General features: G+C 53.7%; 7 protein-coding genes across 7 annotated transcripts; 4 read left to right on the top strand and 3 right to left on the bottom strand.

Moving 5' to 3' along the window:
* Positions 1 to 202: 202 nt before the first annotated feature.
* CABS01_02839 (uncharacterized protein) lies at positions 203 to 5,141 on the top strand (the record flags this gene model as incomplete). Its single annotated transcript, XM_060536217.1, has 4 exons — positions 203 to 496; positions 550 to 2,079; positions 2,141 to 2,950; positions 3,018 to 5,141. The coding sequence occupies 4 exons, from the start codon at positions 203 to 205 to the stop codon at positions 5,139 to 5,141; spliced, it is 4,758 nt and encodes a 1,585-aa protein (XP_060394129.1).
* Positions 5,142 to 6,318: 1,177 nt separating this feature from the next.
* Positions 6,319 to 7,438, top strand: CABS01_02838 (arabinogalactan endo-1,4-beta-galactosidase; the record flags this gene model as incomplete). Its single annotated transcript, XM_060536216.1, has 2 exons — positions 6,319 to 6,364; positions 6,435 to 7,438. 2 exons carry the CDS (start codon positions 6,319 to 6,321, stop codon positions 7,436 to 7,438), a joined length of 1,050 nt encoding a protein of 349 aa, XP_060394128.1.
* A 476-nt stretch (positions 7,439 to 7,914) lies between these two features.
* Positions 7,915 to 9,139, bottom strand: CABS01_02837 (LysM domain-containing protein; the record flags this gene model as incomplete). The annotated part of the gene is made up of 2 exons (XM_060536215.1): positions 7,915 to 8,820; positions 8,939 to 9,139. The coding sequence occupies 2 exons, from the start codon at positions 9,137 to 9,139 to the stop codon at positions 7,915 to 7,917; spliced, it is 1,107 nt and encodes a 368-aa protein (XP_060394127.1).
* Positions 9,140 to 10,135: 996 nt separating this feature from the next.
* CABS01_02836 (uncharacterized protein) lies at positions 10,136 to 11,715 on the bottom strand (the record flags this gene model as incomplete). The annotated part of the gene is made up of 4 exons (XM_060536214.1): positions 10,136 to 10,744; positions 10,818 to 10,963; positions 11,030 to 11,188; positions 11,265 to 11,715. The coding sequence occupies 4 exons, from the start codon at positions 11,713 to 11,715 to the stop codon at positions 10,136 to 10,138; spliced, it is 1,365 nt and encodes a 454-aa protein (XP_060394126.1).
* Positions 11,716 to 12,808: 1,093 nt separating this feature from the next.
* Positions 12,809 to 16,564, top strand: CABS01_02835 (glycosylhydrolase family 18-9; the record flags this gene model as incomplete). Its single annotated transcript, XM_060536213.1, has 6 exons — positions 12,809 to 12,957; positions 13,040 to 13,199; positions 13,288 to 13,694; positions 13,753 to 15,697; positions 15,754 to 16,335; positions 16,394 to 16,564. 6 exons carry the CDS (start codon positions 12,809 to 12,811, stop codon positions 16,562 to 16,564), a joined length of 3,414 nt encoding a protein of 1,137 aa, XP_060394125.1.
* Positions 16,565 to 16,866: 302 nt separating this feature from the next.
* CABS01_02834 (uncharacterized protein) lies at positions 16,867 to 18,450 on the bottom strand (the record flags this gene model as incomplete). The annotated part of the gene is made up of 1 exon (XM_060536212.1): positions 16,867 to 18,450. One exon carries the CDS (start codon positions 18,448 to 18,450, stop codon positions 16,867 to 16,869), a length of 1,584 nt encoding a protein of 527 aa, XP_060394124.1.
* A 776-nt stretch (positions 18,451 to 19,226) lies between these two features.
* On the top strand, positions 19,227 to 19,565 carry CABS01_02833 (uncharacterized protein; the record flags this gene model as incomplete). The annotated part of the gene is made up of 1 exon (XM_060536211.1): positions 19,227 to 19,565. The coding sequence occupies one exon, from the start codon at positions 19,227 to 19,229 to the stop codon at positions 19,563 to 19,565; it is 339 nt and encodes a 112-aa protein (XP_060394123.1).
* Positions 19,566 to 19,610: the final 45 nt, after the last annotated feature.

The raw sequence follows: 19,610 nt of genomic DNA, 5'->3' as shown, positions 1-19,610 counted from the left end.
TACTATAGTCATCAGAATTGGCACGGATATTTTGTCTTCTTGACTCGTCTTGGAGGTATTCACGCCAGCATCAACAGTCGTGTAAGCACCAGTGCTTTCGGAGACACCGCCAGAGTAAAGCTATCTGGCGGGGCAAGTTTCTTCATTCATCGCTGCTTCACTATCTCCTTCTCAAGTATTGTCTTCAAAGTGTCGCGCCACGATGAGGGAACAAGAAGCATCAGATTCGTCGGGCAAGAAATTCGCCAATGGAGACAGGTCCATGGATGAGATCTGGGCAGCCGCAGCCGAGCATTTCCGGGAAATATGCGGCGAGTCGCTTAACAAGGGCGAGCTGAAGAGCTTCGAAGACGTGCAGAAGCAGATTGAGAACAGCGGCAAAGTCAATACTAGCCCGAGTCCGGAAGACAGCTGGGAAACAGCTAAAAGTGTCGGCCTAAGTTCTCTCAAGTATCTCAAAATGCTCGTGGGAGCTGCTTCACAGGCCTCTTCATTTGTGAGTCTGATTTGAGTTTCATTTTTGCCCGACTTGACCGCTGATGCAGCCAGATCCCAATTCCGGCTGTGGCAAGCAATATCACAGCCAGTGCGCTCTCATTCGTCTTCGACATCCCTCAGGCTATCAAAGGCTATAACGATGCCGTCGATCAAGTCTTTAGCGAAGTGTCGTCGGCGCTGTCTCAGTTCCAGATCTATCAGTCCATGGACAGCGTCGATCGCTTGCTGATCAACCAGATCAATCTGGTTCTCATACGCTTTGTTGAGGTTTGCGCTCATGTCGTCAAGCATCGCCAGGGCCGCAGACGTGACCGCGTCTTCCAACGGGTCAAGTCCATTTTCGACAGCGATACAGACCTAGCTGGTGCCATGGCGGCATTTAAAGGGGCTCTGCAGGGACAGCGCGATGTCGAAGGAACTGTCACGCTTGCGGTGGTTGTAGAAACGCAAAGGGCTGCGCAAGAGACCCACAAGGGTGTCCAGTCTCTGACAGACGACGCTGACCGCACGAAGACACTGACCAAGATTCGCGATAATCTTGGCGTGCCGTCGACTGTCCGGCTCGACACCAACACCACGCAGACAGTTACCACAATCTCGGACAAATGTTTCAACGGCACAGGTTCGTGGATCTGGACTCATGAAGCGTACACCTCATGGACAGCATCAAACGATAAAGATGTATTGGTTGTGTCCGGTCCTGAATCATCCGGAAAGACATCTGTCACTGCTCTCATCACCAAACGCCTCGAAGAGCAAAAGGGCCGCATCTATGTTGCCCACTACTTCTTCCCAGTCAGCACGAAGAAGTCCGAAAATGACAAAAACCCCGTACAGACAGCGCTGAAGTACATGGCTTTCCAAATTGCTCGCGTCGATGCCACGGTACGAAAAGCCTTGAACAAAGCGTGTGACGCTGGGCCTGCCGCATTCCGTCGCTCATCAAGCACCGAGAATTTGGAGAAGCTGTGGTCAGACCTCAAAATTGGAGCACCTGGATCAGGAGCTACATACTACCTGGTTTTCGATGGAATTGAGAATCTTCATCAAGATCAGTTGAAGATGCTCCTTGAGTTTGTCTTCGGTTCTCGGTCGAAAGAGAAGCCGGCTCGGCGAGTGCGCATCTTGGTGAGCGGCACAGACGCCAAGCTGAAGACTGCGTACCAATCAAACTTCGACGATGCGTTGAAAATTCAAATGGAGAAGGAGAACGAGCAGGATATGCGGCTCGTCATCATTGAGTCTTTGAACAAGCAGGGTGTGCTTCCAAACGCCGGGACCAATTCGCAACAGCAAAAGGCTAGAGACAAGATTCTTGAGAAGCTTCCACAAAATGTGAACGGAAGATACTCGACATTCCAGCCTCAGCTAGACGGAGTCATACGTCTCCTGAGCACACGTATGGCCACTGTTGAAGAGTTAGACCGTATGCTTGATCAGTCAATGGGCAGTTTCGAGGCGGCGATCAACGATCTCCAGCGGTCATTGACAGCTGATGAAATCATCGAGCTAAACGAAATGCTTAAATGGGCCTTGTACAGCCACTACTATCTTACCTTGGAACAACTTGAGTCCGCCATGGTAAGCACCCTAAGGTATGCTCTTGGCCAGTATGCAGAAACTGACATCAGGTGTAATAAAGAGGCTATTTTCAGGCATAGAATCTCTCACGTCTCTCGAGTACGTTATCAAAAATAAGTACTCCGCTGTCTTGATGATCGAAGATGGTAGTGTCTTCCCTCAAGACGGTGTTGTAGAGTATTTGCAGAAGCAGAGAGAACTTTCGAACCGCTCGGCCAACTCCAAAGACCGCCCTACGATCAGCATGACGATCACTATCAACAATGTCGATCAAGAGCTTTGTGGGCACTTTCTCTGGGATCTTGCAGATATGGCGATTCGGGACAAGTTCAAATTTGATTTCAACAACTCAAACGCTCTGCACAACAGCAGTCAGCGTATTATTTCAGTGGACGAGTTTGAGGCCAACCAGACGATTGTGACTCGGGCATTCAACTACCTGAAAGGCAATCCCCAGGAGGAGACGAAAACCATTGGAGATTACCTCGTCTGTTGGCTTCCCTACCACCTGGGCCAACTTCGACAACTCGAAGACGAGGGCAAGGGAGAATTGACAACAAATGAAAGGGCCGAGATTGGAAGTAATCTGTATAACCTTTTCAAAGACGACGCGGTCTTCAAACGGCATCGAGCATCTCTCGGAGAGGTTTATTGGTGGGCAGACGAGATGACAGACGTTCAGAAGTGGTTAACCGATCCAACAGTCGTTCGGAAGCTCGATAAGCCATGGCGTGCCAAGATGGAGCGTGCACGATACCCCACAAGAGGATATCTTAAAGAGTTTGTTCATATGGTGGTACGAGGGTTCCTAAGAGAAAGGAGCTGGAATGTACCAAGCGCTTGCCGGTGGCTGAAGGAGTTCATGGCCGCGGTAAGTCTGACTGGGAAATGTCGTATGAAGCCTTTGAGCACGGGGTACTGACAGGAGTATTGAACAGGACAAGGACAAGATTGAGAAGCTTCCAGATGCCCCAAGTCCCAATGGAGATGACGCGAATCCAGAGGGCTCATCATCTCCGTCCTCATCTGCTGGCTCTAGCGACGAGATAGACTGGGACGTTGCCAGCAAATGGTGCCAAGACATCCTCGGACTGTCAGACGCAGACCTTGATTCACTTTGGTATGAAAGACTTGCCGAGGCATCCTCTTGGGTGGGGAACAATCCCGATCAAGCTCTGTCGCTCTACCAGAAAGCCGCTCAACTTGAGAACCCAAGCTGGCGGTGTTACCAAGGCCTTGGCATCACGTACTATAATCGGGAGCAGTTGGAGCAGGCCATCGAACAAGTCGAGCTTGCTCTGAAGGAAGCCGAATCGGAGAAGACTACGCCAAAGCCAGATGCAAAGGAGATCGTCGAGTTGCACTTATTGCTGGGCAGGTACAACTATGAGACGCAGAACATGGCCACTGCGGCAAAGCACTACTTGGCGGCGTCTCAAAGCGACGACACTGAACAGGCAATCGCCGGACAACTGGGACTTCTGAAGGCAAAACTCATGTCCCCAGATGTAACCGAGGCTGAACAATTGCTGAAGACCATGATTGCTGCAGAAGGCGGTGAAAGTAGGATGATTGAAATCCTGAAGAAGATAGCGAGGGACTTTGAACACGACGTTCTCGCTTCAAGCATGTTCAAAACCACGAAAAGCGATCCAGAGCTTCTAAAGAAGATGGTCGACACGATGTACGCCGCCACGCAGAAGTCCACCACGCAAGAAGAACGCCATGCCGAGTCTTCTAATTTAGATGCGCAATACGAGGAAGAAGAAGCCCGAGGAGTGCTTCTCTTCGACCTTGGCCTCGCCGCGTATAAGTTCGGAATCACACTGGATGAAAAAGAGCCCGTGAGCGAAGCCCTACGTCTTTGGACTGAGAGTCGCGACCAACTCGCCAACGTGGGTGGCCGCAACGCCTACGTTGCGCGGTCTAACGCCACTTCGGCTCTTGCGAACCATTATTTCTCGAACCAAGGAAAGGGGAAAGACGAAGAAAACCTCGAAGCATTGGCCAAACTCGTGCAAGAGGAATCAAATAATTTCGACGACTCTTTAACGGCACTCCTAGCCGCACTCCATGCGTTACGTGGAGAGAAGGATAAGGCCAGATCAGTGCTCAGGCCTCGGGTAGTACAGGCTCTTCAGATACTTTCTGACGAGATGCCCGATAATGATAACTATGGCTTCTTCCTCCTTCAGCAAGTGTTGAAGAGCTATCGACAAGGAGACTTCAAGGGCGTGTTCATCGCCCATTCGTTGCGAGGCCAGCCAGATCTTGTGACGGGCGGTCTGAACTTTACAGCCGAGGATATCAAGGATGAAGTTACAGACAAAGAAAAGGTTCTCGAAGTTCTTACGGTACTGGCGAAGGGAACTACCCAGCTCGTGAGAACTCAAGTGCCAGATAGTGCGTCACAACTAGAGCGCATCCAGGCCGCCAAAGCACACATTGACTCACTTGCCCTCGCAAGTCAATCGAACCTCGCCTCCGAAGGTGACACAAGTCATCAAGACAAGCCAACGATTCCAGACAATACTGGTTCTCCAACTAATGTTGCACATCGCCTACTCCAGTCGCGCATCTCGGACTTGCTGAAGCAGCACACACCTACGGTTGAAGTTGAGACACAGTGGTTCTGCGATGGTTTTACTTCGGAGGGCAAAAAGTGCGAGAAGAGAGGCGATTTTGAACAGGAGTTTTACCAATGCGTCTACTGCTTGGATAAGGACTTTTGCAGAGAATGCCTGGCGCGATTACGGGACCCTGAATCCGACGTGATTACGGTTTGCAGTGAAAAGCATCAATGGCTTCGGAGACCACGACAGGGGGAGGATGTTTGTGTTGGTCCGGAAGCGAAGACTGTTCCTGTGCCATTGGGCGTGGAACCAGTTGATGGTGATGCCAACGTTCTACGAGCTCGGTATGCCATGGATGGTGGGCAGGTGATTTCGGTTGAGGAGTGGAAGGAGAGTTTGGCAAGAGAATTCGAGATCCCAATGGACGAGATAAAGAGTGGTGTGGCTGCGTTGAATGAGCCGGAGGACGAAAGCAAGAGCACCACCTAACGAGAATATGTGCATCATGTGTAGTTCCCTGGTCATTATGACTTAGTCGTCAACTACAATGTACCGCGGTCAATTGCGCTATCGAACAGCTGCGCATCATCCCGTTTGAAAGCTTTGCCGACGTGCCAGCATAGAGTATGGCTACAAGTGGCTTGAGAGAGATTCAGAATTAACGCAATCAATTCCAATGTGCTTTCGCTGCCCAGGGGGCCATAGCTGCTGATTTGAGTTTGAGCAAAGCGGATGACGACGACGACGACCACATCCACATCGTGGGCAGCAGATTGCCGTGGATGTGCATGGTTGAGAGAGAAGCTCCTACGTTGCCGCAACAGGTGTAGGTTTCTGATGCTGACATTGTATCTTATCGAGAGTCTCAGCTCTTCAATTCATCTACGCAATTTCAGAACTTGCTCTGTTGCAAAGAGCTTTTCTGTCATATCGATAGCTGAGGACGCAAATGAGGCCTGCAGGGAACTGAGGGGAGCGTTGTTTCAAATAGACGCTGGGAACACAAGCACTTGGACTGTTCACTATTCCAACCAACTCAGGAGAATAACAACAAATTTCAGTGAGGGAAACTCGGCCTCTAGATAAAGGTTTTCGATGATTCAAGTAGGCTTTATGCATCAACCATCAGTCCCATGGTTGTTGTTAATCGTTCACCCGAAGTTCGATATCCACAGCATCTCAAAGATAAGCAGCGGCCCTGGCTTACTTCAAACAAACGGCTGTGCGTCTAGCAGAGATCTAAGCCCATTAACGTTAAACAGACCCCACCAACACCGACTCCAATCGTACGAATTGCGTCAACCCAATAAATGAACCGTCCCTGAAATTTGACAAGCGCCGCATCTGCCGTGCCGATGTGCGCTCGCGTCCGGGACCCCTTCGGGTTGCCCCCAGTTCAGCCCCTTTCATCGGGCTGGACCATCAGATGACACATTGACAGCTACCGCCAACAACGCTGCTGCTCCCTGTCAAAATCGTTGATCCGCAACTAGGCTAGCCATGCCGAGGCGCTGTTGAAATGAACCAAGCAATTACATGTCGGAGCAGGATCGAAAGGGGACGGCATGCCGCTGTGGAATAGTCGCTGGCTCGAAAACAAAACGATCGGCCCAGCCGCCAATCTTCGATGCATCTGTAACTTGTCGGTCGTTACCAAATCGAAACCATGATGAAAGCTCTCTTCCTCACGGCATTGGCTGCTGGCTCAGCTGGTAGGTTGCTCTGTTGAACCCCCCCTTGCATCTACGAATACGACCCCTAACCAACAATCCGTTCCCGCAGCCGCGGCGAACCTCAAGTACCATGGAATCGACTGGTCATCCACCATCGTGGAAGAGCGTGACAAGGGCGTCACCTACAAGAACGCCCAAGGCGTCGCGAAACCCCTGGAGGAGATCCTCGTCGACGCCGGCGTGAACATGGTCCGCCAGCGAGTCTGGACCGTCGAAGGCGACTACGGCATCTCGTACAACCTCGAGCTCGCCAAGAGGGCCAACGCATCGGGGCTCATGTTCGGCCTCAACCTGCACTACAGCGACGGCTTTACGAACCCGGGTCTCCAGGACATCCCGACCGGCTGGCCCACGGCCATTGACGCCCTCGAGGCCCAGGTCACCAACTACACCGCCGAGGTGTGCGCGGCGTTCGCCGCCGCCGGGCTCTACCCCGAGATGATCACCATCGGCAACGAGATTGACGGAGGTATCCTCTGGCCCACGGGAAAGTACGATCAGCCCGAGAACCTTGCTCGCCTGCTGCACGCTGGCTCGGCCGCCATTCGCGCCTCTGCCCTGGGTTCGACTACGAAGATTGTCACGCACCTTGCCCACGGCTACGACGCCGACCTGCAGGACTGGTACTACGACATGCTCGTCAAGACTGGCAAGTTCACCACTGCCGACTGGGACGTCATCGCGGTGTCCTTCTACCCCTTCTGGAGCTCGAAGGCGACATTCTCTGCCCTCGAGACAGCTCTCAGTGGCCTCGCGACGCAGTACAGCAAGGAGGTTCAGGTCGTCGAGACGAACTGGCCGACCAAGTGCACGTCGCCCGATTACACGTTCCCCTCGGACCAGCTTAGCATCCCGCTGAGCACGGCAGGCCAGACTGAGTACATCACCATGGTTGCAGATACCCTCAAGAAGATTCCCTCTGCAACCGGTCTAAATTACTGGGAGGCTGCGTGGATTTCCAACGCCGTCCTGGGTTCCTCTTGCGAGAGCAACGTCATGTTTGATGGTACTGGAAAGGCTTACGATAGTCTTGCTGTTTTTGGCACCATTTGAGATGGTCTTCTAGTGTTATTCCTTTTCATTAGAGAAATATCGTGTATTCATGTACACATTTCTCCGAGGTAATCCTGTTCATCTAGTAGAGATCAACTGCGTCAGTACATAAATTAGACTTGATCGCACTGTTGAATGCACTCTATCTCAGGTGGTTTACTGGACGAATTCAGCGAGCATCAAAGCTCACGCAATGATGGAGCTTGTAAGACGATTTCTCCCGGCACGGCATAGAACGTCCCGTGAAATTTCATTACCGACACGGGGCAGATCGAGACCCTGTTTGCTCCAAAAAAGTCAAATCATTGAATCTTATCTTCAGAATCATGTGATGCTTTATTGTATAGAAAGATGAATTATATAGTTTCCCCTTTCCTTGACACGCCTGTGAGAAATAACTTCTCTGATCCGCCCAGAAAGTTTGTACATAGAATAAAAATTACGACCCGGAAGGCCTAGGTAGCGCAGTTCGCTGCTTAAACACCAACGCAGACGTAGGTCTTGGCCCACATGTTTTGACAGGTCGCGCCCACGCCCGTGTTCCACTTGACGAAGTTGGCGAGAGTGATGCCGTTGTAGCTGATGATCTGGTCGCATGTGTTGCCCTCGGACACATAGTGGAACTTCTTGCAGTTGGTCACCATTCCCGGCTGCGTAGGCTGGGGCGTAGTCACGCCGTTGCCGGGGGCCGTGGTGGTGACCGGAGGCTTCGTCGTGGTGGTCGGCGGTGTGGTGGCGCCCCCAATGACGCCGACGCACACGTTCACCTCGGCCCACATGCCGCTGCAGTCGGCGCCCACGCCCGTGTTCCACTTGGCGAAGTCGGCGAGGCTGATGCCGTTGTAGCTGAGGACCTGGCTGCAGGTGACGCCCTGGGCAATCCAGTGGAACTTGTTGCAGTTGGTCACCATGCCCGGCTGCGTCGGCTGCGGCGTCTGGATGCCGTTGCCCGGGGCGGTGGTGGTAGTCACGGGTTTACTGGTGGTTGTCGGCGGCGTCGTGGGCGTGGTTCCGCCGATGACGCCGACGCAGACGTTGACTTCGGCCCACATGCCCGTACATTCGGCGCCGACGTTGGGGTTCCACTTGGCAAAGTCGGCGAGACTGATGTTCGCGTCGCTGAGGACCTTGCTGCAGGTGACCCCAGACGCGACGAAGTAGAACTTGTTGCAGTTGGACACCATGCCAGGCTGGATCGGTGTAGGAGTGGTCACGCCATTCCCGGGAGTCGTTGTGGTGGTGGAAGCTCTGGTGGTGGTTGTCAACGTCGTAGGAACACCGGGAGCGGTAGTGGAAGGGGGCGCGGGCGCCGCTCCCCAATTTTGCTCGATGCAGTACGAGTTGCCAGTGATGAAGGTACAGGAGGCAGACAAGATAGGGTTCTGGTGAGGATGAGTGTTAGCAATCGTCAAATAGCATTGATTTCCAGAAGTTCAACTTGGCTTGATCGACATAATTCTATCTCGATACATGATGCTATATTGTGGGGAGTAGACTTACGTATGCAACAAGCTGAGCCTGAGTGATGCCGTACGTGGCAGTCACTCGCTCGCAGGTATCAGATGCGCCAGCGACAAACCACCAGGTGCAGTCCGTGATGGTGCCTGGGTCCGCGGTCGAGGGTGGTGGCTCGGCCCACTGAGCGACAGCGCCGAGGCACAGGAGCTGCGCAACAAGGCTTGACTGGAGCATGAACTTCATCTTGAAAACAGGAAGTTTGCTGTCTGGTACGAGTTTTCTCAGTCAAGTCTACTTGATCGTCAGGCTGATGACAAGGGGAAGCTCAATGGATGTAAGATAGACCATGATACGACATATAAATATACAACATCATGATAGTAAACTGATTCGGTTCGTCTTTTTCAACCAAAAGTTCCCAAAGTCTGGACACCCATGCAAGACTCGATTCAGCGAACGTGACATGATTGCGGTCAATCCTGTGAGGCTCGTATCGCATAGAACTAAACGAACCCGACCAAGACTGCAATTTCCGACTCCTTTCCGGCCAAGGCACAATGCTGACTTCATCTCCGCAACGGCGTGAGATTTCTGTAGCTAGCCAGTAAGCGTTGTATTAGGAGCCACAACTTCTAGACAGTTGGTCTATAGGATTCTTGCCTACATGCATATATTGGTGGCGACTCAGGGCAGCCGAAGGTCGTCCCGAGGCGAGTTCAGGCCGAAAAGATATTTTGTTCAATACGTTGCATTGCCAAGATAGACTATTTTGGTGGCCATGCGAGGGGTGCTTACGGTCGCATTAGGCTTCCTCTGCCAAGAGACAGGGATTCATGCACGTAACCGAGGGACCCATCGAACCTGATTAATCTTGGAGTCTCTGGAATGAAGGAAAATCAGACGTAACTAAGAGACTCTCAATGCATCAACTGATACGGGCCAGAAACGAGCGATAAGACTGCCGAATAGGGTACATTTCACACGCACCAAGTGGGCTCGAATCAAGGTCTTTGAATATCTCATACCAGATTCAAGATCACGGAAAGCAGATTCTAACAGATTCAAGGCCAAGACATATTGATTACACAGATCTATGAATATGAAGCTAACGATTGACGTAAAATGTAAACAGAAACGGTGTTATGCGGGAGGACCACCTCTTTCCTGCCAAGTAGTAGAAAGTATAATAGCACCAAAGGCCAGAAGAAAGCTGCCCTAATCCGCCTCATGTGATCCAGTTCAGGCAGTCTGGTCAAAGTCTCTGACTGGGTGAAGACAGTACCAAAGCCCAACGCGCAAGTACTGCGAGCAGCTTTCGGCATTGCGCAAGGAGGGGTTAGCCTTCAGGAACAGGTTGATAGTCACAGCATTGCCGGCAATGATTGTCGAGCAAGTCGCACCCTCCTGGGCCTGGACATATTGACCACATAGATCTGTGGTACCCTGAGCGACTGTGCCAGTGGTAGGCGGGTCAACCCTGGTGTCAGCGTAGCCATCGCCGGAACCACCGGGACCCCCGATGCCTCCGTTGCCCGTGTCGGTTCCGTTACCGGAACCAGGGCCACCGTCGGGAAGTCCGCCGGGCGCGCTGACACAGATTATGTTGCCCCAGTACGGAGGCGAGGTCTTGGAGGACCAGATGTTGGAGCACCGGTCGTTCAGGCCGCCGTTCCACTTGATGATGTTCTGCCATGTGGTAGCCTGGTCCACCCCGATGGCGACGCAGTCGTCTTTCTCCTTGACCTCGTACGTGGTTTCGCAAGTCAGGGGGAGACAGAGCTCCAAGCCGGCCTGAGGAGCGTCGCAGTCTAGGAGACTTGGGTTGATGTAGTACAGACTTGCCGCAGACTGAAGTCGAAAGACTCGTTAGCATCATGCTGTCGCCCATCATCACTATTCCGTCTCGCCATGTTGCACTTACGATGGATTTTGCCTTTGCAATGCTGTTGCAAGTGTCGCCGTTTTGAACAGTGTATTTGACTCCCGTAACGCAGCTATCTGGCACAGTACCATTGGGGCTTATGACGGGTGGTTGGGGCTCTGTAGGTGTAGTAGCCCCTCCACAGTCTGTAACAGGGTCTTGGTCAGATGCTGGCAGAGAATTTCAGTCGTAAGTCGGGCTTGGGCACTTACTTCCGTTGATGTAAAGCAGTCTCTCGGCGTGCAAGCTATCGTAGGCGGAATAGGGCGACCGCTGCATGAGCCGGAGCTTCTCTCCGTAACAGAAGGAGCAAAGCTGATCCTTGGGCATATCAGCGAGGTCCTCGACGTCATCAAAGGCCTCGATCTTAGCTGCGTCATATTGTGTCAACATAAAGTCTGGTAGCGTATTGGAAGTTCTCAGAGGCTGTTTTGCCCTATCGCTCACCATTGCAGTATGCACCGTCGATATCCTTTAAGCAAGTCTCATTCCATCCAGAGGTGACGGAGTCGATGAGAGACAGCACCGGATATCCCTGGAACAGCTCGGGCGTGGAGGCGCAAGAGCCCGCGATGCGCCGACGAGCTGTGGATAAGGCAGTCGAACAAGTGGCAGAGCAGACCGTGTCCGTGAAGGCCTTATCTCCGGGCGTCCCGTGGTATACCTTCTCGCCGAGGTTGCGGACGTAGACATCGCAGTTGATCGTCTGGTAGAGTACCGCCTCGCAGGCGGAAGTGAGACCAAAGCCAGAGAGGGTGCCTTGAGCGGCGAGCTGGAAGCCAGTGGCAGTCTGTCTTTGCGCGAGGGACTGGGGGACACCTCTGGACTCAACAGCAACAGAGCTCAGGCATAGAGCGAAGAGGGCGCTCGCGAGGCGACGTGAGTTTGAAAAAGACATGACGTCTCGCTGGTGCTGTAACGAGTGACTGTAGGTGAAGACTGGAGTGGATGAGAAAAGGACGAGAAGGCCGAACGGCTCTGAGCTGGATACGACAAGACCAAGGTCAAGTCTTCAGTTCAGATCGCAAGTTTCTAACCATGCCGCTGACGATATGACTGCAGATGATATCAACTGCTCCCTTTCCCCACTCATGTAGTATAATTTTGCGTTGACTAATTCTGTCATCTCTTGCCTCACAAGCCGGGTCAGGCTTCTATCCAAAGTCCAAGAAGTTGTAAGTGCCGAGAAGGCTGGACCATCAGTCCCTTGGCGAACCGCCCTTGGCAAATTGGACTCCTGAAGTCCGCATGGTAAGACAAGAGGCAATTTTGTGCCTGAAAGCGGCAGGTGAGTGTTGAAAATTGAGCTCTCATGATAGAGAGACGATGGTGCCTGCTTGGCGATTCAGCGAGAATGCAAGGAATCGCGTGCAGGATCGTCCCGTGGGACGGCCAGGGCCGCATCGGAAGTGGATGCGGACAGGGATCGGTGATCGGGGACCCGTTACTTTGTGCTTATGCATATTTCTAATTACCATTTTCGTCTCCGCAATTATCGGTCTTATTCCTGATCGAATGGTGAATGCGAGACCGGGTTGATGGTCCTTCGGAACCAAAACACCTTGTAGACTGCAACGTTGTCAGCCCTAGGGCCGCTTTGGGTATCCGAGAGAGACATGTCGGCGGAGTCGACGGCAAGGGACTCTCGGAGCCCACTCCCCATGCGTACATGATCTTCCATTGAGGCAATTTGAACCTGCGTTTCTGCCCCCAAGAGGTAGAGGCAGCAAGACGCGGGGGTCAGGGGCCAGGGAGTAATAGATGTCAGATTGCTTCGGGCCTGCGGTTTAATGACTCTTGGCTCTCAACCCCGAGTTTTACCTATGAGATTTGACATGCGACGAGGTGATGGATCGACTATGGCATCAAAGAGCTTGTTTCGATAGATATCTAAAGTCTGGTCGATGCGCAACTCAACCCGCCATACTTTGGTCTAGTAGATTATTCTTTACTGACACTTCTGTCATTGCTTCTAGCTTGGCTCCTTCATTATGGCCAAATTTCTGCTCATTCTCTTTTCTTTTGTCTCTTTCTTGCAGCTGTCTCTTCAGCAAGCCCCTGAATGTAGCGCCACACAGCTGTGTCCCATTGGATGCTGTTCCAAGTACGGAGTCTGTGGTACGGGCCCTGATTATTGCGGGTAAGTGGGAGCCCTTTGCTGCTGGTAGAAAGCTTGCAGACTCTTTGGCAACGCAGTAGCTGATGTAATTGGCGCTATCTAGTACGGATTGTGTCAGTACATGCGACTTCAAGGCAGACTGCAACCCAGGATGGGATGACCCGAAATGGAGCAAGGCCGAAACATGCCCTCTCAACGTCTGCTGCAGCAAGTTTGGCTTCTGCGGTACTACAAAGGACTTCTGTGGTGATGAGACTGTCAAGGTGGGTTCACACCTTTCGAACTCATAGACATTGAATGAGTTCTGTCTTCGAACAACGGGCTGATCATTGTCAATTTTGCTGTATCTAGCGGCCATCATGCGCCGTCAATGATACACCTATCACCCGTGTGATCGGCTACTACGAGGCCTGGTCTACGACCAACCGTCCTTGCTACGGTATGCTGCCAGAGGAAATCCCATTCGGATATTACACCGACATCATCTTCTCTTTCGCGACGATCGACCCTAGTACCTTTGAGATCAAGGCTGGCGACTCGCAGACGGCGGATTTCATGCAAAGAATAAGCGCCATCAAACTGATCCAGCCGGATATCAAGATCTGGATCGCCGTCGGCGGGTGGGCTTTCAATGACCCCGGCCCAACGCAGTCCACCTTCAGTGACATGGCTGGCTCGACCGATGGGACCAAGAAGTTCATTGACTCTCTCATCAAGTTGATGAACAAGTATGGGTTTGATGGTATTGACATTGACTGGTAAGTCGCCAAGCCACAGCACTCCAGGATATAATGCTGACCTCTGGGTGTGTCACAGGGAGTATCCAGTTGCCGACGACCGCTTTGGAAAGGGAGCAGACTTCAAGAACTTTGTCACCTTCATGAAGTCCCTGGCCGACAGGATGCACAGCGGTGACCAAAAGAAGTCTGTGTCCCTGACTCTGCCGTCGAGTTTCTGGTACCTACAGCACTTCGATATCAAGAACCTTGAGAAGCATGTCGACTGGTTCAATATCATGAGCTACGATATCCACGGATCCTGGGATATCGACAACAAGTGGACCGGCCCTTACGCCAACTCACATACCAACATGACTGAGATCCAAGACGCGCTCGACCTGCTGTGGCGGAACGACATCAAGCCGGAAAAGGTCACCTTCGGCATGTCCTTCTACAGCCGAAGCTTCACGCTCCAGAACGCCGGGTGTAACACCCCCGGGTGCGTTGTAAGCTCCGGAGGCAACGCAGGCGAGTGCTCCGGCACGACTGGCGTGCTGCTACACCCCGAGATCGCCGACATCGTGAGCAAGAATAGCCTCACGCCCACGCTGCACCGCGAGGCCGCCGTCAAGTCCGTGACGTGGGGCGATCAGTGGACGACGTTCGACGACCTGGCGACGTGGAGGCTCAAGTCCAACATCATCCGCGGGCAGTGCATCCCTGGCGTCATGGTCTGGGCCATGAGCCAGGACGACAAGGACGGAACCAACATCAAGGCCCTGACGTCCGCCGTCGGCCGCAAGGTCATGGACCCGCCCAAGTTCGTGCCGGCCTTGCCCTCCACCGAGCCGCCCAAGGTCGCGGAGCTGTGCCGGTGGTCCGGCTGCTACCAGGACTGCCCGGCCGGCTTCAAGACGGTGCAGCGCAACGGCCACAAGGAGATCATGCTCAACGGTGAGAACTGCCTCGACGGCGGCGTCGACAAGCTCTGCTGCCCCGCCGACCAGCCGATGCCCACCTGCGAGTGGCGCGGGCACAGGAACAGCGGTGTCTGCAAGCCCGGGTGCGAGGACGGCGAGGTCAAGGTCGGCTCGCTGCGCGTCGGCTGCAACTTCTCCCACCAGGCCGCGTGCTGCACCAACGTGGCGGCCACCGCGTCCTACGGGATGTGCAAGTGGGTGGGCGAGGCGCCGACGTGCAACCAGGACTGCCCGTCCGACTACCCGAACAAGATCTTCTCGTCCAGGCTCGCCGCGGGAGGCGAGCAGCCGTGCATATCGGGTACGAAGCACTACTGCTGCCAGGAGCCCAAACCGTCAGACTTTTCAAAGTGCGACTGGGTGAAGAAGGGCAGCCCGCCGCGGTTCAGCCAGGACTTCATCTGCGAGGACAGCTGCCCGGCCGGCCAGATCAAGCTGGCGACCGAGGTGGGCGGCATGAACGCCGAGAACGGCTGCTTCGGCGGCGCGAGGGCGTACTGCTGCGAGCCGCCCAAGCCTATCGTCCCGCGCGGCGACGACGACCCCTTTGGAGGGAAGCAGAATAAGGAGTTCCAGCTTCTTCTCGAGGGGTACATGGAGAACCCGACGTGCCCGGCGACCATCCTGAACCCGTCCGAGGGCAACATGTTTGGCAACACTTTCACCAAGCGCGACCTCAAGCGCGACCTCAAGCGCGAGGCCGCTGAGTACCGGTCTCTTCACGGCAGGGCCACGGACTGCGAAGAGGATCGGTTCACGAGGATGGTCCTATTCGGCGCTCTGCTGCTCACGGCGTCCCAGTCGATGCTGGAGCCCCTGAGCCTGGTGTACGATGAGATATTTGCCGGGGCGTACGATACGGAGCTGCAGTCTGGTAACATCAGGACGTACTACGCGAATCACGAGGGGATGGACCCGAACGCCCTGATGCGATATGTCTTTATGAACCCCATTGATGCCGGGCCCGGGTTGAGGCGGGCGGCAAGGACGGAGACCACGTTCTGTCAGCTCCTTACGGCGACCAAGCGGGAGGAGAGGGATCTGTCAAGGAATTCCAAGAACGTAAGTGAAGCTTCCTAATCTGATATCCCTCCTCGATTCCATGCTAACATCTACAGCTCTCGACGCTCGCGTCCCGCCATATAACCTGGCTCCAAAACATCGGCGCCGGCCGGCCGGATATGTCCGCGATCCTCGAGGGCATCCTAAACAACGAGCTCAGCCTGCACTACGCGCGCTGGCAGCACGTCAACGCCCAGGGCGGTCCGATGCTCGAGCTGGCCTACTGGATCGGCGACACGCCCGGCGTCCCGACGGGCTCCGAGCTGAACAGGTTCCGGGACAACTCGGAGGGCAACGAGGAGCGCTTCGTCGTGTTCCACTTCCACGTCAACGAGAGGACCAACTGGATCGCGCACGTGGACGGGCGCACGCGCGTCGGGATCCAGTCGGTGCAGGTGTTCCACGGGTACGACACGGACGCGCAGCCCGGGCAGGCGTGGCGCGTGGAGAACACGGCGTCGACGCGGGACGGGTTCGGGTGTCCCGACGAGGAGCTCTGGTACGTCGGGGCCGAGACGGACCTGCCGAGCGACCAGTTGCCGGCCGACCAGACTTTCTTCGAGAGGTTCCAGCGTTGGAGCAGGATGTTGTTTGATGATGGGTACCTCGCCACGCGGGGGTTGAACTTGATCCTGACGGTGAGTTTCTGTTTCCGAATGCCGGGTTTCGATGGTGAAAAAGCTGACATGATGATAGGGTGGTGCCACGGTCAACAACGGGGGGAATCAAGATCTTGATCCCAACAACGCGGGGATGCTACTGCGCGGCGGAATGGCTCACCCGGCATGGGGCGTCATCACGCAAACCGTCAACTTCTTGATTGACGGAAGTCAATACGACTTCACCCCTCGAGACCCCTTTGCGTGAGGGCCGAGAACCATGAGAGTTGGCTTCGAAGACATGGCGAGGAGAAGATGAAAGCTTCAAGAGGCTCAGGACCCTAATTCGCTATAGTACTTATGCATTCTACTGAGCGAGGTAAGCCGTCTGTTGAGGAAAAGAAAGCATTTCTTTCTTAACAAATAAGGTAATGACAAGCAAGAGATAATTTATTGTATTATATTTCACAACGCTTTTCTTTGAATCTGGGAGCTTTACCTCGACTATACCAGCCTTTATTTCTTTCCAAGAGGTTCTTAGGCAGACGGATGCCTACCAAGTAGCTAACATCAAGCACTCTCACCGCCAGCCGAGGCTAAGTGCGCCGACAAGACGTTTACAACATCCATCGACTTGCATCTCCTGGCCCATGCCAGCGACGTAGTGCTATCTGCTTGGCCCAGGTCCTGTGCCGATGGAATAGCCCTCTGAACAAAGTCTCGCATGCGGAAACCCCAGACATCGTGCAGAGTGTTAGAAGTGGTATAAGGGCTCCGAATGGCCCTCGACTTGACGTCAACGGGGGAGCCGCTCTCGATGAGTCTTTTTGCGAGCTTCGCTACCTCTGCCCTGAGATCTGGATCTTGCACTGCTGGCCAAGATGCCAAGGCATGAAGAGCGGTCCATCCCTCGTCCGTCACGACGCCAGCGCTGGCGCCATTCTGGAGTAGAAAGTCGGTCGTAAAGCACATATCATGCGCGGTCTTCCCCGCTGTCGGAGACAGGGCGCACAGGAGAGGCGTCCATCCGTTGCTGCTGGCCACGTTGGCGTCCAGGCCGGAGTTCAACAAGAATTCCACTGTGGTTCTCTGCCCCCCTGACGCGGCGTAGTGCAATAACGATTCACCGTGAGCGTTCCGTAGTTGTATGCTCTCCGACTTCGGCGCGCGGCAGTGCGAAAGACAGATTTCCAGCTGCGGGAAAGTTCCCGTCTTCGCGGCGGCGTGGAGCGGTGTCTCCCCAGCTTCGTCTCCGAGATCAGGAAGCGCGCCGTGCCTAAGAAGAAACTGAAGAGCAGTAGCGTCGGGGAGCTGACGACTGAGTGGACTGAACACGTAGTGAAGAGCGGTCCTTCCGCGAGCGTCTGGTCGATTGGGGTTCGCTCCCTTCTCCAGGAGGCCGCTGAGGCCGCCGATACACTCATGTGAATGTACTGTGGCGTGGATAAGTGGTTGATGGAAACGGGGGTCTTCGCCGTCTGGATCTCCGCCTGCGTCGATGAGGCGACCGACCAGCTTTTGCTGACGTGTAGCATCTGCAGTGGTTGGTGCTGGTTTTGTTTCGCGTTCGGGGAGAATCATCCTCTTGCCGACCGCCCTTGCCAGAGCATCTTGGATAACCTCGGGGCCGTATGTGGCGCCGGGATGAGCCAGAAGAAGTGGCACTGTATCATCACACCAGGCTGATGCCGCGTCAAGCAGCGCCCTGCGCATCTCTTGGTCGTCCCAACCGTCCCAGGCGCCGAGGAAGTAGGCAGTAAGATCTGCGTGGTTGTTCCTGGCAGCGACTTGTAAACAGTCGGGTCCAGGTTGGCCTCTCTTTCTGGGAATGAAGCGCCCGTCAGGGCCGACTCGTTCCCAGAATAGACGAGCCATCTCGAGTCTGCCATGCTGCGAGGCGGCCAGGAGTGGTGTGAAGCCGGGATCCTGTTTGTCTCGCGTATTGGGGTCTACGCCAGCATCTATCATCATCTGGACAGCGGCATCGTCTGCTTGAAAGATAGCCCAGTGTAGGGCCCAACCGATATCATTGTCGGGGTCGATGTCGGTGCTCCAGGATTCCAGGATATGTGCCAAGTATTGTTTGTCTCCTGTCTTGTTTCCGTGTCCCAAGTATGGTTCCACGGTTATATAGTAGTTGTCTGGAATAGACATGGTGTTTGTGAAATTGACGGAAGGAAGCCAAAAGGAACAAAATTGGCCGGAGGGCTGCCTTTTAATAGCTTGACTTGGGCAGCTTAAGGTACCTTGGGAAGAGGGAGTTGCAGTCGCAGTCGCATCCCACTTCGGCTTACTGCCTAATGTAGAAGCGGGTCGTGTCCCCACGCTTGGCAACTAAGTACCCTATCTCGAAATATCTTTATATCGAATTATGTCCATCTCGGTGGAAGCAGTCAGCATATTTGTGTCAAAGCAAGCTTCAAAAAGCAAATTGATTCAAGTGCTAAATAAGTACTATATTATTTTATCAAAATTATAGTCTTGTACAGATGACTCACAAAGAATTCACTTTCTTCGATGAAAAGATGTTTACTTAGAATTATATCCACCACGAGTTAAATGAAATATATCTCTTCGGGAAAATCAATATAGTATTTTGAGGATGAGCACCAGGCTCTTTCCTGCCAATAATACAAGTAGCCTGTTCCCAGTCGGGGCGTTGATCATTGGAACTACTTACTTTTGCCTCGGCAGGTACTGGTAGCAGCTCACATTTTGTTGCATAATGTACGTTATACCCATTTAATGCTCAGTACTCAGCTGACATCTCTCAGCTGGCTGCGCATTTGCCCTCGTCCACCACTTCCGCAACAAGCATCTGCCCAGACAAATGAGCAGACGGGGCATCCAGAGGACGGGGGTCCGGTCCGAGGAAGAACTATTTATACCCATGTACACGGTCACGGCCCGCGATACGGTTCCGGTTCAAAATGAAGATTCTGGTGGGCGTGTATAGTGTTTTGATATGGTTGGCGGTTCTTGCGGGCTTTGCTGGCGCTTTGGCTGTGAGGAGGAATAGAGGGTTCAAGGGGACGAGGTTATCTAATGGTGTTGATGCGACTAGAGGATCTGGGCTGGATGGGATGGTGAGAGGAGGTCGTGGGGCGAGAAGGGGAGAGGTTGCAAGGGGATTTAAGACTCCGAGGCTTGGGCATGGGTTGCTCAAGTCGTTGAGTGATGGTGAGATCGGACGTGGATGTGTGATGGTACCGGCTGCCGACCCTTTGTTATGTAGATTTGGATTCGGTTTTGAAGGAGAGGTGGAATAGTTAAGAGATATCAAGACATATAGAGCCGCAGTTGGTAGATCACTC

Source organism: Colletotrichum abscissum (assembly GCF_030869225.1).
Source record: "Colletotrichum abscissum strain IMI 504890 chromosome Unknown Scaffold_5.1, whole genome shotgun sequence".
Lineage (NCBI taxonomy): Eukaryota > Fungi > Ascomycota > Sordariomycetes > Glomerellales > Glomerellaceae > Colletotrichum > Colletotrichum abscissum.
Note: the sequence above shows the minus strand (reverse complement) of the source record. Positions and strands in the feature narration are given on the sequence as shown.